The sequence below is a fragment of the Oncorhynchus kisutch genome, linkage group LG21 (genome assembly GCF_002021735.2).
Source record: "Oncorhynchus kisutch isolate 150728-3 linkage group LG21, Okis_V2, whole genome shotgun sequence".
Lineage (NCBI taxonomy): Eukaryota > Metazoa > Chordata > Actinopteri > Salmoniformes > Salmonidae > Oncorhynchus > Oncorhynchus kisutch.
In genome coordinates this window covers 21,339,800-21,352,970 of record NC_034194.2, presented here as the reverse complement: position 1 = coordinate 21,352,970, position 13,171 = coordinate 21,339,800, and the positions used below count along the sequence as shown (strand labels likewise).

Here is a 13,171-nt window from a genome sequence, read left to right as displayed (position 1 = left end):
TGCAGTCATGAGTGAACAGGGAGTACAGAAGGGGACCAAGAATGTGTAGTTACCTACCCTTACCACCTGGGGGCGGCCAGTCAGTAAGTCCAGGATCCAGTTGCAGAGGGAGGTGTTTAGTCCCAGGGTCCTTAGCTTAGTGATGAGCTTTGAGGGCACTATGCTGTTGAACTTCCTGATAAACTCATTCACCATATCGGTATATGTGTCGATATTATTTTCTGAAGCTACTCTGAACATATTCCAGTCTGCGTGATCAAAACAATCTTGAAGCGTGGATTCTGATTGGTCAGACCAGCGTTGAATGGACCTCACCACGGGTGCTTCCTGTTTGAGTTTCTGCCTATAGGAGGGGAGGAGCAAGATGGCATTGTGGTCCGATTTGCCGAATGGAGGGCCTTATATGCATTCTGGAAGGTAGTATAGCAATGGTTGAGGGTTTTAGCAGCGCGAGTACAACAATCAATATGATGATAGAATTTCGCGAACCTCTTCCTTGCTTTGTTCAAATCCCCAGCTACAATAAATGCAGCCTCAGGATATGTGGTTTTCAGTGTGCATAAAGTCCAGTGAAGTTCTTTGTGGACCTCCGTGGTATCCGCTTGGGGGAGGGGGGGTGTATAGACTGTTGTGGCTATTATTGACAAAAATGATCTTGGGAGATAGTACGGTCGCCATTTGATTGTGAGATATTCTAGGCTAGGTGAACAGAAGGACTTGAGTTCCTGTATGCTATCATAGTTACACCATAAGACGTTAATCATAAAACATATACCTCCACCCTTCTGCTTCCCGGAGAGATGTTTGTTCCTGTCAGCGCGATGTACAGAGAGACTGGCTTTACAGAGTCAGACAGTATATCTCGAGAGAGCCATGTTTCCGTGAAGCTGAGCATGTTACAATCCCTGATGTCTCTCTGAAAAGCAACTCTCGCCTTGAGCTCATAAATTTTATTATCCAGAGATTGGATATTAGCGAGTAAAATAAAATAGCTTATATTTTCGGTTCTAATGGGGGTACGACAGTTAAACTAAGATCATGAGGCATTTATAAGTTATATTCTTCAAAAATCAATATGTACATATCATTCATTTATACGTAAAAAAATGGACGTAGCAACTGCAGATTGCCCCTTTAAAATAATATTATATTATAGCATTATAATTAAACCAATTATGCCATAGGCCTAAGTATGTAAATTGACTAACCTGTAGGTACACCGTGTCATGTTGCATTTTACAACTTGTCATGTCTTCCTCTGTTTTCTCTGCAGGGATCATGTCAGCCATAGGAAATGGCTATGTTATATACATGACCATCAAACGCAAGACAAAGCTAAGGCCGCCTGAGCTCATGACAGTCAACTTAGCCATATTTGACTTTTGCATATCAGGTAAACCATTCCGCAGTCTCTTCATACAGTATGTCCGTGTACAGTGTGTTTCTGTACAGAACAGTGTATGGTGGATTAGTCCTGTGTAGTCTGTGTATTTCAATTCAGAACAGCATGTATATGAACAATGGTAGCGCTGCATTAACATTTGCTCATGTACTGTACATCCTGACACATGGGAATGGTTGTCATGGTTGAAAGACGATGAAGTGGTGGAATATAATGACAAGAAAGCGAGAGAGTGAGGGAGAGAGAGAGAGAGAATCACTGAGTTGCTTTAAAGTAATAACTTTTTAGGCATGTTTGGTAACTCACCCTGAAATATGCTAAATTGTGGCTTAATCTGAAATTAGTCCTTTATCGCCATCGTTTGGATATTAGAGGAACACCATCACGTAAAAAGAACTCACCTCTAATATGACTCTACCTGGCATGTTGATCACAATATATCGATAGACCAGGCCTTTGATGTACAATAGGTTTAGTTCCACTGCAAGCAGTCATCTCAGTTAAGAAATGTTGTTTTAAAAATCCCCTTTATCTGAGAATATCCTACTTTCTCAAAGAGTCCCTGTGACCCAGCCAGAAGCAGAATTCACAACAGTATGTCTCAGTCTCAGAACAATCTCTGGCCAGCTCTCTCTGTGTCTCATACAACCACGAGATGCTCACTTGTTTATCTGTTCATTTCTTGGTCTCTGGGCCAACTATGTCTCTCTGTATGAGACGCCTGCATTGCTCTCTAGGACTTGAGCCAACGTCCACAGCAGACAACAAGCATGATCTATTTGTGTCTACCCGCTTTGCCTGCATCTTGGGAATGTCACTCAGATGTTGGAGGTCCAAATGAAAAGAGGGCCAGAATATTTCGTAGCCATTTTACCGTAATACTGTAGGAGTCATAAAGTGAGAGAAAGAGTCTTTTATTAACTACGAGGGTTGGTGGAGAGTGCAGTGTGTGTACATCAACATGTATATAGAGACAGGGTCATAACTGTGCTCTCTGAACCTCTGTGGCGTCAGACCGGTGAGGATGCCACTTTCTCCTCACACGATATAAACACCATTTATGATCACCGCTTCTGTCCCATGCTATGCCTCAGGATTGTAACTTTACTGCATCTGTTATCATTGTGAGTTTTGAAGAAACAGCACTTCTGTTATGTGAAGTAGATGAAGAGGATGGTTTTTCATTGGAATTCTCATGCATTTTAAGGCCTACATTACTATGTTACTGTACATGTATACTATATATTCTCATGTCTTTACAGCACACACGGATCATTTGAGGTGGTTAACAACTGTGTGTGTTTGGTCTTGAAGTCACAGGGAAGCCGTTCTTTGTGGCGTCCAGTTTCTCCCACCGCTGGCTGTTTGGCTGGGAGGGCTGTCGTTTCTATGGCTGGGCTGGCTTCTTCTTCGGTGTCGGCAGCCTCATCACCATGACCATAGTCAGCCTAGACAGATACCTCAAGATCTGCCACCTCAGATACGGTACAGTGGGCTATGTTCTCAGTTTGTGTTTGGTTTACAGCAGGGGTGTCAAACTACATTTTGCCCCCGCGGGTCGCATTCGGTCTTCAATGGTGTCCGAAGATCACTTCAGTGCAGCAAAGAATATCCTCTAACAAATAAATGACTAACAGTGAAATGCTTACTTACGGGTCCCAATAATGCAGACAGAAAGAAAATATAGAAATGATAGAAAGGTAAAACATATCATAAAATAAGTAATAATAAGTACACAATGAGTAATGATAACATGGCTATGTACACAGGGTACCAGTACCGAGTCGAAGTGCAGGGGTACGGGGTGATTGAGGTAGATATGTACAAAAAAACGATGAATAAAGTGACAGATCTTAAACAGTAGCAGCAGCGTATGTGATGGGTAAAAAAATGTGTGGTCAATGTAGATAGTCTGGATAGCTATTCGTTAACTCTTTACCTAACTACACTGAACAAAAATAAACATGCAACAATTTAGTTACAGTTCATATAAGGAAATCAGTCAATTGAACTAAATTCATTAGGCCCTAATCTATGGATTTCACATGACTGGGAATACAGATATGCATCTGTTGGTCACAGATACCTTTCAAAAAAAGATAGGGGCGTGGATCAGAAAACCAGTCAGTATCTGGTGTGACCATTTGCCTCATGCAGCGAGACACATCTTCATTGCATAGAGTTGATTGTGGCCTGTGGAATGTTGTCCCACTCCTCTTCAATGGCTGTGCGAAGTTGCTGGTTATTGGCGGAAACTGGAACACGGTGTTGTGCATGACGATCCAGAGCATCCCAAACAGGCTCAGTGGTGGACATGTCTGGTGTGTATGCAGGACATGGAAGATCTGGGACATTTTCAGCTTCCATGAATTGTGTGCAGATCACATGACGTGATGGCGGATGAATGGCACGACAATGGGCCTCAGGATCTCGTGACTTAAAGCTCTCGACCCGCTCCACTACAGCCTTGTCGATGTGAATGGGTGCATGCTCAGCTCTCCGTTTCCTGTAGTCCACAATCAGCTCCTTTGTCTTGCTGACGTTGAGGGAGAGGTTGTTGTCCTGGCACCACACTGCCAGGTCTCTGACCTCCTCCTTATAGGCTGTCTTAGTGATGGTGTTGGAGTTGTGCTCTACAACACAGTAGTGAGTTAACAGGGAATACAGGAAGGTGTCTAAGCATGCAACTCTGAAGGGCTCCCATGTTAAGGGTCAGCGTTGCGAATGTGTTGTTGCCTACCCTCACCACCTGGGGCCGTCCCGTCAGAAAGTCCAGGATCCAGTTGCAGAGGGAGGTGTTCAGTCCCAGGGTCCTTAGCTTACTGTTAGCTTTGAGGGCACTATGGTGTTGAACGCTGAGATGTAGTCAATTAACAGCGTTCTCACATAGTGGGAAAGGGCAGTGTGGAGTGCAATAGAGATTGTGTCATCTGTGGATCTGTTTGGGTGGTACAGTGTATCATCTAATTGTTAAAAAAAAAAAAGTGATACTTCCTGACTGTCTAACTTTCAATTCAGTGATTATTAGCGAGCTAGACACAGTCAAGAAACGCTATGAATGTACTGTAGGTCCCTTATCATTTCTACACAGTTTTGATTTAGTCATTTTAAAGTATAAAAAAACTTTACAAGTTGTATTTGTTTTACTTAAACCACCCGGGAGCCGGATTGGACCCGGGGCGTATGTTTGACACCCCTGTTTACAGTAACACAAGACCTTTATAAGAATGAATAATTCACACTTTTTCATTAATAAGTTAATTGAAATTATGATCTGTGATATCTGGACACTTTATTATTATGATGAACCAATTCATTATCAATCATTCTGCCCATAATTGTACCCACAGGAACGTGGCTAAAGAGGCAACATGCTTTCCTGAGTGTGGTGTTTGTGTGGCTGTATGCAGGCTTCTGGGCCACCATGCCCCTGGTGGGCTGGGGCAGCTATGCTCCCGAGCCCTTTGGCACTTCCTGCACTCTGGACTGGTGGCTGGCCCAGGCTTCCGTGGCGGGCCAGAGCTTCGTCATTGCAATCCTCTTCTTCTGTCTTATCTTCCCCACCGGCATCATCGTTTTCTCCTACGTCATGATCATCTTCAAGGTCAAGTCCTCAGCCAAGGAAATCTCTCACTTTGACACCAGGAACAAGAACAGCCATAATCTGGAGATGAAACTGACCAAGGTGTGTGTGTGTGTGTGTGTGTGTGTGTGTGTGTGTGTGTGTGTGTGTGTGTGTGTGTGTGTGTGTGTGTGTGTGTGTGTGTGTGTGTGTGTGTGTGTGTGTGTGTGTGTGTGTGTGTGTCAGAGCCCTGAACAGACATTAATTTTAAGCCCGAGCCCTACCTATGCCTGCAACGTTCAGGCTCTACCCTACCCAGGCCCGATTGCTTCTGCCAAATTGAAGGCCCTGTCCGAAACCCAAAATCAGAAATAACATCCTCCATTAGTAAATCAATTAGCTGCTCCTCTCTGTCTGTCACTCGCTTCCTGAGCGCTGCTCACTCTGCATGCTCTCTGCTCATGACGAATCTGAGTCTGTGAGTATCCATAGCAACGGCTCCACTTGGGCTCCTCTGCTCAATTATGAGACATGAGAGAGCAGTTTGCTGTTAGCAACTTTGTCACTCTAAACTCAAGGAACATTAATATTTTCTGTGAAATAATATCTCCTGTCTTATATTTGAAAAAGAACTTCTGACACAATATTATGATCTTAGTTAGATATGACTGTACTGCTCAGCTTCAAAATGTTAGTGATCAATTTATGGATACCCAAGCCCTGCCTGTACCCTAGTTATTGAGGAATAAACAGGCCCTACCCGGCCCTAACCCGATGTATAATGTCAGGGCCCGTCGGGATCGAGTCGGTTAGCAGAGCTCTTGTGTGTGTGTGTGTGGGCGTGTGTGCACGGAACCTCACCTCAGAGATACTTTAACTATTGTGAGACTGACCAGTGATGTGGTTCTACTTGTGTCCTCCAGGTGGCGATGCTGATCTGCGCTGGTTTCTTGATAGCGTGGATCCCTTATGCAGTGGTCTCAGTGGTGTCTGCGTTTGGCGAGCCCGACTCAGTGCCTATCTCGGTCTCTGTGATCCCCACTCTGCTTGCTAAGTCCTCTGCCATGTACAACCCCATCATCTACCAGGTCATCGACCTGAAACACTCCTGCGCTAAATCCTCCTGTTTTCAAGTTCTGAAGAAGCGCACACATTTAAAAAAGTCAAGGTATGGAGTAGTATTCATTTCATGGCTTTCTCTTCTACTTTCTATTCCCCTGGATTGACAGTTACAACTGTACCGACCTAGTTTAACATTTACCTTGTTTAATGGCTTGCAAGAGTTAAAACAATCATATTTCAACGTTTTCCCAAACAGCTTGCTAGATCTAGAGTTGAAGGTAGACTCAGCTAAATAACGTTGCCACGAGCAGCAATGCAGATACTAAGATGAGCAAGATGCAAGACTTTGCTCTCACACAGTCATACATAATATCTGCTCATGTGCATGGATTCGCCTCACGCTGTTCACAGCTTGGTAGTCAGGGCACCAAAACAGCTGAGAAGTTGAGCCTCATGCTTTAATGCTCGTAGTTGTTGTGGAAATTGACCCACGATGCTGTTTACTTTCTGCATGTATCATATCGCCGCTATACCTTAAAAACGGCATAGTTTTCAATGCAACATTTCTAACTTATGAAACTTTTCTCCCATTGTATCTTCCACAGGTTTTACACCATTTCTGGCTCGCTTAAAGTCAGTCCGTCCAGTAATGAGGCTCACATTGAAATGTGAGAGAAAAACAGTGGTAATCTCCTATGATTTGACACCTGTCCAATCACAACCCTGCTATCATCTGCAAAGATATTGACCACCGCTCATCACCCAAACCTACTGTTCGCCACCCAGCCTTGCTGTATCTATGTTCCTGCTTCAAACAGCTCTCTGTACTCTCCTACCTCACGTCCCTCTGTGTTTACAGCTCAAGGCTGTTGTCAAGATGTATTTTTACACTTTGTACAGATTGCGTATTGTGACACCTGTGACATGCATATTTAAACTTTAACCTTTATGTGCTCCTGAAAGATCTAAAGTGTTGTTAAGAACAAGGTATGATATACAGATGTTAGATCTTAATTTGACCAGTTTTGTTGAAGGAGTAAAATAATCCTGCAGCAGGAGGAGGATTATTTGATTATTCTCAAAAAAAGTTATAATTTCTAACAGGAAAATAGTTCTGATAGGCTACAGTAGGCTACAGTTTAGGTGTGAGATCTAGTGATAGAAAGAGAAACTGCAGGTTTTCAGGGACATTATGCTACGACTAGGACTCTTAAATGTTCTGTGGAGCAAAATGATCCAATTAAGATACTATATCTGTACAGAGTGCTGGAGAGACTGTGGTGTTGATGTTGGAGTTAAGCGTTAATCACTGCTTCGGGCAGGTTTGACTGTAGCAGCACTTTTCATCAACGGTCAAAGTCATCATATGATTCTTAGTGTCACTGGATACATGTTTAGAGACGTCATTGACATCACAAACTGCACACTCCACTGTGAGGTAGCCACCAGCGCATGTTAATTGGACCAAATATCAAGTCACAGCGCAACAATGTCTGTTAAGAGTAGTGGCTATGTGGTACAGCACTATGCTCCTGTCATCGTTATCCATTCTGTATGCGCAGATGTTAGCCTTTACGTCTCATATACAAGACATTAAGAACACCTTCCTAATACTGAGTTGCACCCTTCCTTTTACCCTCAGAACAGCCTCAATTTGTCGGGGCATGGCTTCGACAAGGTGTCAAAAGCGTTCGACAGGAATGCTGGCCCAAAGTTGTGTCAAGTTGGCTGGATGTCCTTTGGGTGGAGGACTAATAATTATCCTATTGGTTATTACAACTGTCATATTGTCTATTATTGTCTTTTAAATCTTTCATATATACTCTAACTGAGGGTGTCCGCATTCAACACACTGAAAAAACAAAAGAGGCCCTAGTCTCGCTGACCTCCTTAGAACAATAGAAAGGTAGAAGGATCAACACACCTGCACTCAGCCTAAGGTCCTAACATTGGCAAGAACAATCAACAATCTTTATTTGACAGGATTTATCCAAAATCTTACAACAGGTGGGTCTAATCCTGAATGCTGATTGGAAAACCCCATTCCAGTTTGCGTCTATTCCACAAGTTACCACCGGCTAAATCTATGACGTTAAAATGCCTATTTACTCTATTCCATCTGATGGTGCAATCCACTGTCTCATCAGCCCAGCCAGGCAATTTATAAACTTGATCTCCACTATAAAAAGCATCTAGACATTATGTCCTATTTCTTTTAGACTAACATTTAGTTTTCAACAGCGGAGATTTGTATAAACCTTGCTGTCTGTCTCTCCGACATTTACAACATTGCTTCAATATTCAAATTCGATCTCCAGCACATGTTGGGACGAGACAGGCAGGCAACTTTTCTCAGCCAATCGAAATCATGAATCGGCATCATTTTTATGGATATATACAAAGAAATAACAATAGAAAACAGGTCAAACGAAACATTTGCAGTCTTTCTAGCTGCAGTTTGAAGTGATTCTGCTAGCTGTGTTGTTGGCTCGCTCCTCTGAACACCAGTTTCCTGATGAGAGAGCACATTTTCTATGCCAGGCGAAATCGCGCCTCATTAGCTCATTGTTATGGATGTATCTGATTAAATGTCTCTAGAAAACATTAAAAAAGGCAAATGCAGCTACTGTTGTTATTCTAGCTGCACTGATTGACGTGACTGTAAGTTAGCCATAGTTGGATATCTAGAAAGCAAGGGATGAGTACGTTGCCAGCCAGTATGGCAATGGAACATTTAGGACAAATGAATAGATACAGAACAAAAAGACTGAACGAATTGGTCGCGTCTCTGTCAACTGAACCGATAGCACGAATGACCAGATGGCATGGGTAGCAACTCTAGATTTGTGTCGGCACTATATCTTGTGGAAGGATGAAATAGTATGAATAAATTCATCAAAATAATGTTTTTAATGAAAATATGTCAATCATTATTTGAATATGTTGGTAACCCGTTGTATAAAAGGGATGCCCTTGAAGCCAGTGTTTGGAGGATATATTGGCACGGTTTGCCGGACATCAACTTACAACACCCGTGCAAATATATTCTCCAAACACCGGCTTCAAGGGCATTATCACTTAAGCAATATGTCCTTTCTCAGTGTCTTACTGGATCTGTGTTTTTGTTGTTTGTATGATTTTTCAGTATGTACTCTTTCATTGCCTTGCTAATCATTTGATTTGATTAGTTTATTATTTTATTGTGTAAAGTTGTGAATGACAGTATTAGGAGAGCTTATTGATATCAAATGTTCTATAATGGTATGCATTTTTTTCTCCATTTTTGAGATTTGCATCTGTACAAAATGTATGTCAACTAAGAGGTTAATATTGATGTCAAATATGTAGTAGTCAACTGTAATGCTTACCTGTCATCACATCTTGCTTATGTACAAAATTATGAATGAGGAAGGAGATAGCTAATATGGTGTCTTTATTTGATCTCAGGTATAGATTAAGACGAGGTGTAAACTTTTTCCTTGGTGGGCTGTCTGTATGTCTCCACATTACAGTATTAATCTCACCACGTTATCTGCCTCTGTTGGGTTTCTTAAAGGGGTTTAAGGATGATGCACTAGTGTACTTCAACAGGGTTTGATTGTGTCTCAGAAAAGAAGGCGGCTCTACAGGTGTAGGATCTTAATTTGAGACAGTTTGCCGCAGCAGGAAAGTAATTATTCAACAGGAGAACATTTTTATTATTTTGTGGATTATATATATTTTTTAAAATTTGGGTTGACATCAAGTCTGAAATTTCAAAGTAGAAATTACATACTTCAGATGCCTTTTTTAATTTCCTGCAGCAGTGTGATCAAATTAAGATCCTACATCTGTCATTCATTGCATTTTCCAAACTAAATCACTGAAAGTGTTTTGTTTTAATGTTTTATCATGAAGAACATCATCTGAAGAAGCAAGTACTGTGGTCCAGGTGGATTATGTCACATTGCTTATTATCATATGTATTTCCTAAAAGCATACAGTAACTGTATTAATTTATACAACCTGTAGTTTGCTTTCAAGTACCACAGTGTCACACCTTATACTTCATTCCACATTCTTTGAGGAATTCATCTTTGTCCCTTTATTTTGTAAAGAAAAAGTACAGCATTCCATAGCCATTGCAAATCTGTTGTGTTGAATAATGATAAGTGCAATAAAAGGTGCAGTTATGCACATATATTTAGATGATATAGATGTTTTATTTATGTTTGACAGGGCATCCTCATGAGGCATCCAACACCCTCATGAGGAGAGAATAGAATGATACACAAATAGTCTGACTCCCATGTTGATACACACTTCATTTAGAGTCACCTAACACTTAACTCAGAGTCACATAACACTTCTACCCGAAAGTCTGATTCAATCATCATGACTTCACAATACCCTACAATAAATTGATCCTAAAATGTAAGATATCTATATAATATTCATGTGAAGCAAATATATATTTTAATATTTTCTGCAGAATTTTAACTGAACATTTCCATGCCTTTGAGCAAGCATGGCCTAAACATTATATTGCTGTATTTAGTTGCTGACAATGGCACTTAACAGCAAACCATTTTATTTAATTTGGTAAAGGCTCAAGATCTTGCTGTAGAAATGGATATCCAGTACCAAGATTGCAGATTTTCCTCAATTTTAACCTCATGCTTACAGTGCATTTGGTAAGTATTCAGACCCCTTGCCTTTTTTCACATTTTGTTACGTTACAGCCTAATTTTAAAATTGATTAAATCGTTTTCCCCCCTCATCAATCTCCACACAATACCCCATAATGACAAAGCAAAAACAGTTTTTTAGACATTTTTGCAAAAGTATTTAAAAAATAACTGAAATATCACATTTACTTAAGTATTCAGACCCTATACTCAGTACTTTGTTGAAACACCTTTGGCAGGGTTTTCAGACTTGTATCTTGTTGGGTATGATGCTACAAGCTTGGCACACCTGTATTTGGTGAGTTTCTCTCATTTTTCTCTGCAGATCCTCTCAAGCTCTGTCAGGTTGGATGGGGAGACTGCACAGCTACTTTCAGGTATCTCCAGAGATGTTCGATCGGGTTCATGTCTGGGCTCTGGCTGACCCACTCAAGGACATTCAGACACTTGTACCTACAGTTGAAGTCGGAAGTTTTACATACACCTTAGCCAAATACATTTAAAATCAGTTTTTCACAATTCCTGACATTTAATCCTAGTAACAATTCCCTGTCTTAGGTCAGTTAGGATCACCACTTTATTTTAAGAATGTGAAATATCAGAATAATAGTAGAGAGAATGATTAATTTCAGCTTTTATTTATTTCATCACATTCCAAGTGGGTCAGAAGTTTACATACACTCAATTAGTATTTGGTAGTATTGCCTTTAAATTGTTTAACTTGGGTCAAACGTTTCAGGTAGCCTTCACACAAGCTTCCCACAATAAGTTGGGAGAATTTTGGCCCATTGGCCCATCCTGACAGAGCTGGTGTAACTGAGTCAGGTTTGTAGGCCTCCTTGCTCGCACATGCTTTTAAAGTTCTTGTCACGCCTTGGTCTTAGTGTTTTGTGTTTTCGTTATATATTTTGGTCAGGCCAGGGTGTGACATGGGTTTACGTGTGGTGTTTCGCATTGGGGTTTTATAGGATTGGGATTGCTATGATTAAGGGTGTGTCTAGTTAGGTTTGGGCTGCCTGAGGCGGTTCTCGATCAGAGTCAGGTGTTTCTTGTTGTCTCTGATTGGGAACCGTATTTAGGTAGCCTGAGTTTCGCTTTGTATTTCGTGGGTGATTGTTCCTCTCTCTGTGTAGTTTCACCAGATAGGCTGTAATTAGGTTTCACGTTCCGTTTGTTGTTTTTGTATTTATTAAGTTATTTCATGTATCGCAGTTTTCTTCATTAAAGATCATGAGTAACCACCACGCTGCATTTCGGTCCGACTCTCTTTCGACAAACGAAGAACGCCGTTACAGAATCACCCACCACACACGGACCGAGCAGCGTGGTAACAGGCAGCGACAGCAGGAGCAGCGAAGGGAGGACGTTATGGACAGCAATGGCATGGAGTATACGACGTGGGAAGAAATCGACAGGTGGGCGGCCGACCCAGAGAGAGTGCAGGAGCCCGCTTGGGATTCGCTAGAGCAGTGTGAAGAGGGCTATAGGCGAATGGAGTCGAAAAGGAAAACACGGCGGCGCAGAGCGAAACCCGAAAGTCACCCCAAAAAATGTATTGGGGGGGGGCTCAGAGGGAGAGTGGATGAGTCAGGTGTCAGACCTGAGCCAACTCTCCCTGTTAATCGTGAAGAGCAGTTGCAGTGGGAGAGGCTGCATCACTTGGAGAATTGGACATGGGAGGAGGAACTGGACGGAAAAGGACCCTGGGCTCAGCCTGGAGAATATCGCCGTCCCAAGGAAGAACTAGAGGCGGCTAAAGCGGAGAGGCGCTGGTATGAAGAGGCAGCACGGCGACGCGGATGGAAGCCTGAGAGTCGGCCCCAAAAATGTATTGGGGGGGGGGGCTTACAGGGAGTATGGCTATGCCAGGTAGGAGACCTGCGCAAACTCCCTGTGCTTACCGAGGGGCTAAAGAGAACGGGCAGGCACCGTGTTATGCTAGTGAGCGCACGGTGTCTCCAGTGCGGGTGCATAGCCCGGTACGGTTCATACCAGCCCTTCGTATTGGCCGGGCTAGAGTGGGCATCGAGCCAGGTAAGCTTGGGCAGGCTCGGTGCTCAAGAGCTCCAGTGCGCCTGCACGGTCCGGTCTATCCAGAGCCACCTCCACACACCAGTCCTCCGGTAGCAGCTCCCCGCACCAGGCTTCCTGTGCGTGTCCTCGCTCCAGTATCACCAGTGCCCGCACCACGCATCAGGCCTATAGTGCGCCTCGCCTCTCCTGCGCTGTCGGAGTCTCCCACCTCTCCAGCGCTGTCAGAGCCTTTCTCCCCTCCTGCGCTGTCGGAGTCTCCCGCCTGTTCAGCACAGCCAGAGCCTTCCTGCCCTCCTGCGCTGTCGGAGTCTCCCGCCTCTCCAGCGCTGTCGGAGCCTTTCTCCCCTCCTGCGCTGTCGGAGTCTCCCGCCTGTTCAGCACAGCCAGAGCCTTCCTGCCCTCCTGAGCTGTCGGAGTCTCCCGCCTCTCCAGCGCTGTCGGAGC

The 13,171-nt window shown here is 43.1% G+C and overlaps 1 protein-coding gene across 1 annotated transcript in view; it reads left to right on the top strand.

Moving 5' to 3' along the window:
• The window catches only part of LOC109866209 (opsin-5-like), a 31,119-nt gene extending 20,907 nt beyond the window's left edge, over nucleotides 1-10,212 (top strand). The window contains exons 2-6 of the mRNA XM_020454762.2: nucleotides 1,274-1,393; nucleotides 2,717-2,887; nucleotides 4,753-5,087; nucleotides 5,888-6,132; nucleotides 6,632-10,212. Of these exons, the coding sequence (XP_020310351.1) occupies nucleotides 1,274-1,393; nucleotides 2,717-2,887; nucleotides 4,753-5,087; nucleotides 5,888-6,132; nucleotides 6,632-6,698 (938 nt within the window). The 3' untranslated portion in view covers nucleotides 6,699-10,212. The remainder of the gene's footprint in view (nucleotides 1-1,273; nucleotides 1,394-2,716; nucleotides 2,888-4,752; nucleotides 5,088-5,887; nucleotides 6,133-6,631) is intronic.
• The last annotated feature ends 2,959 nt before the right edge of the window (nucleotides 10,213-13,171 follow it).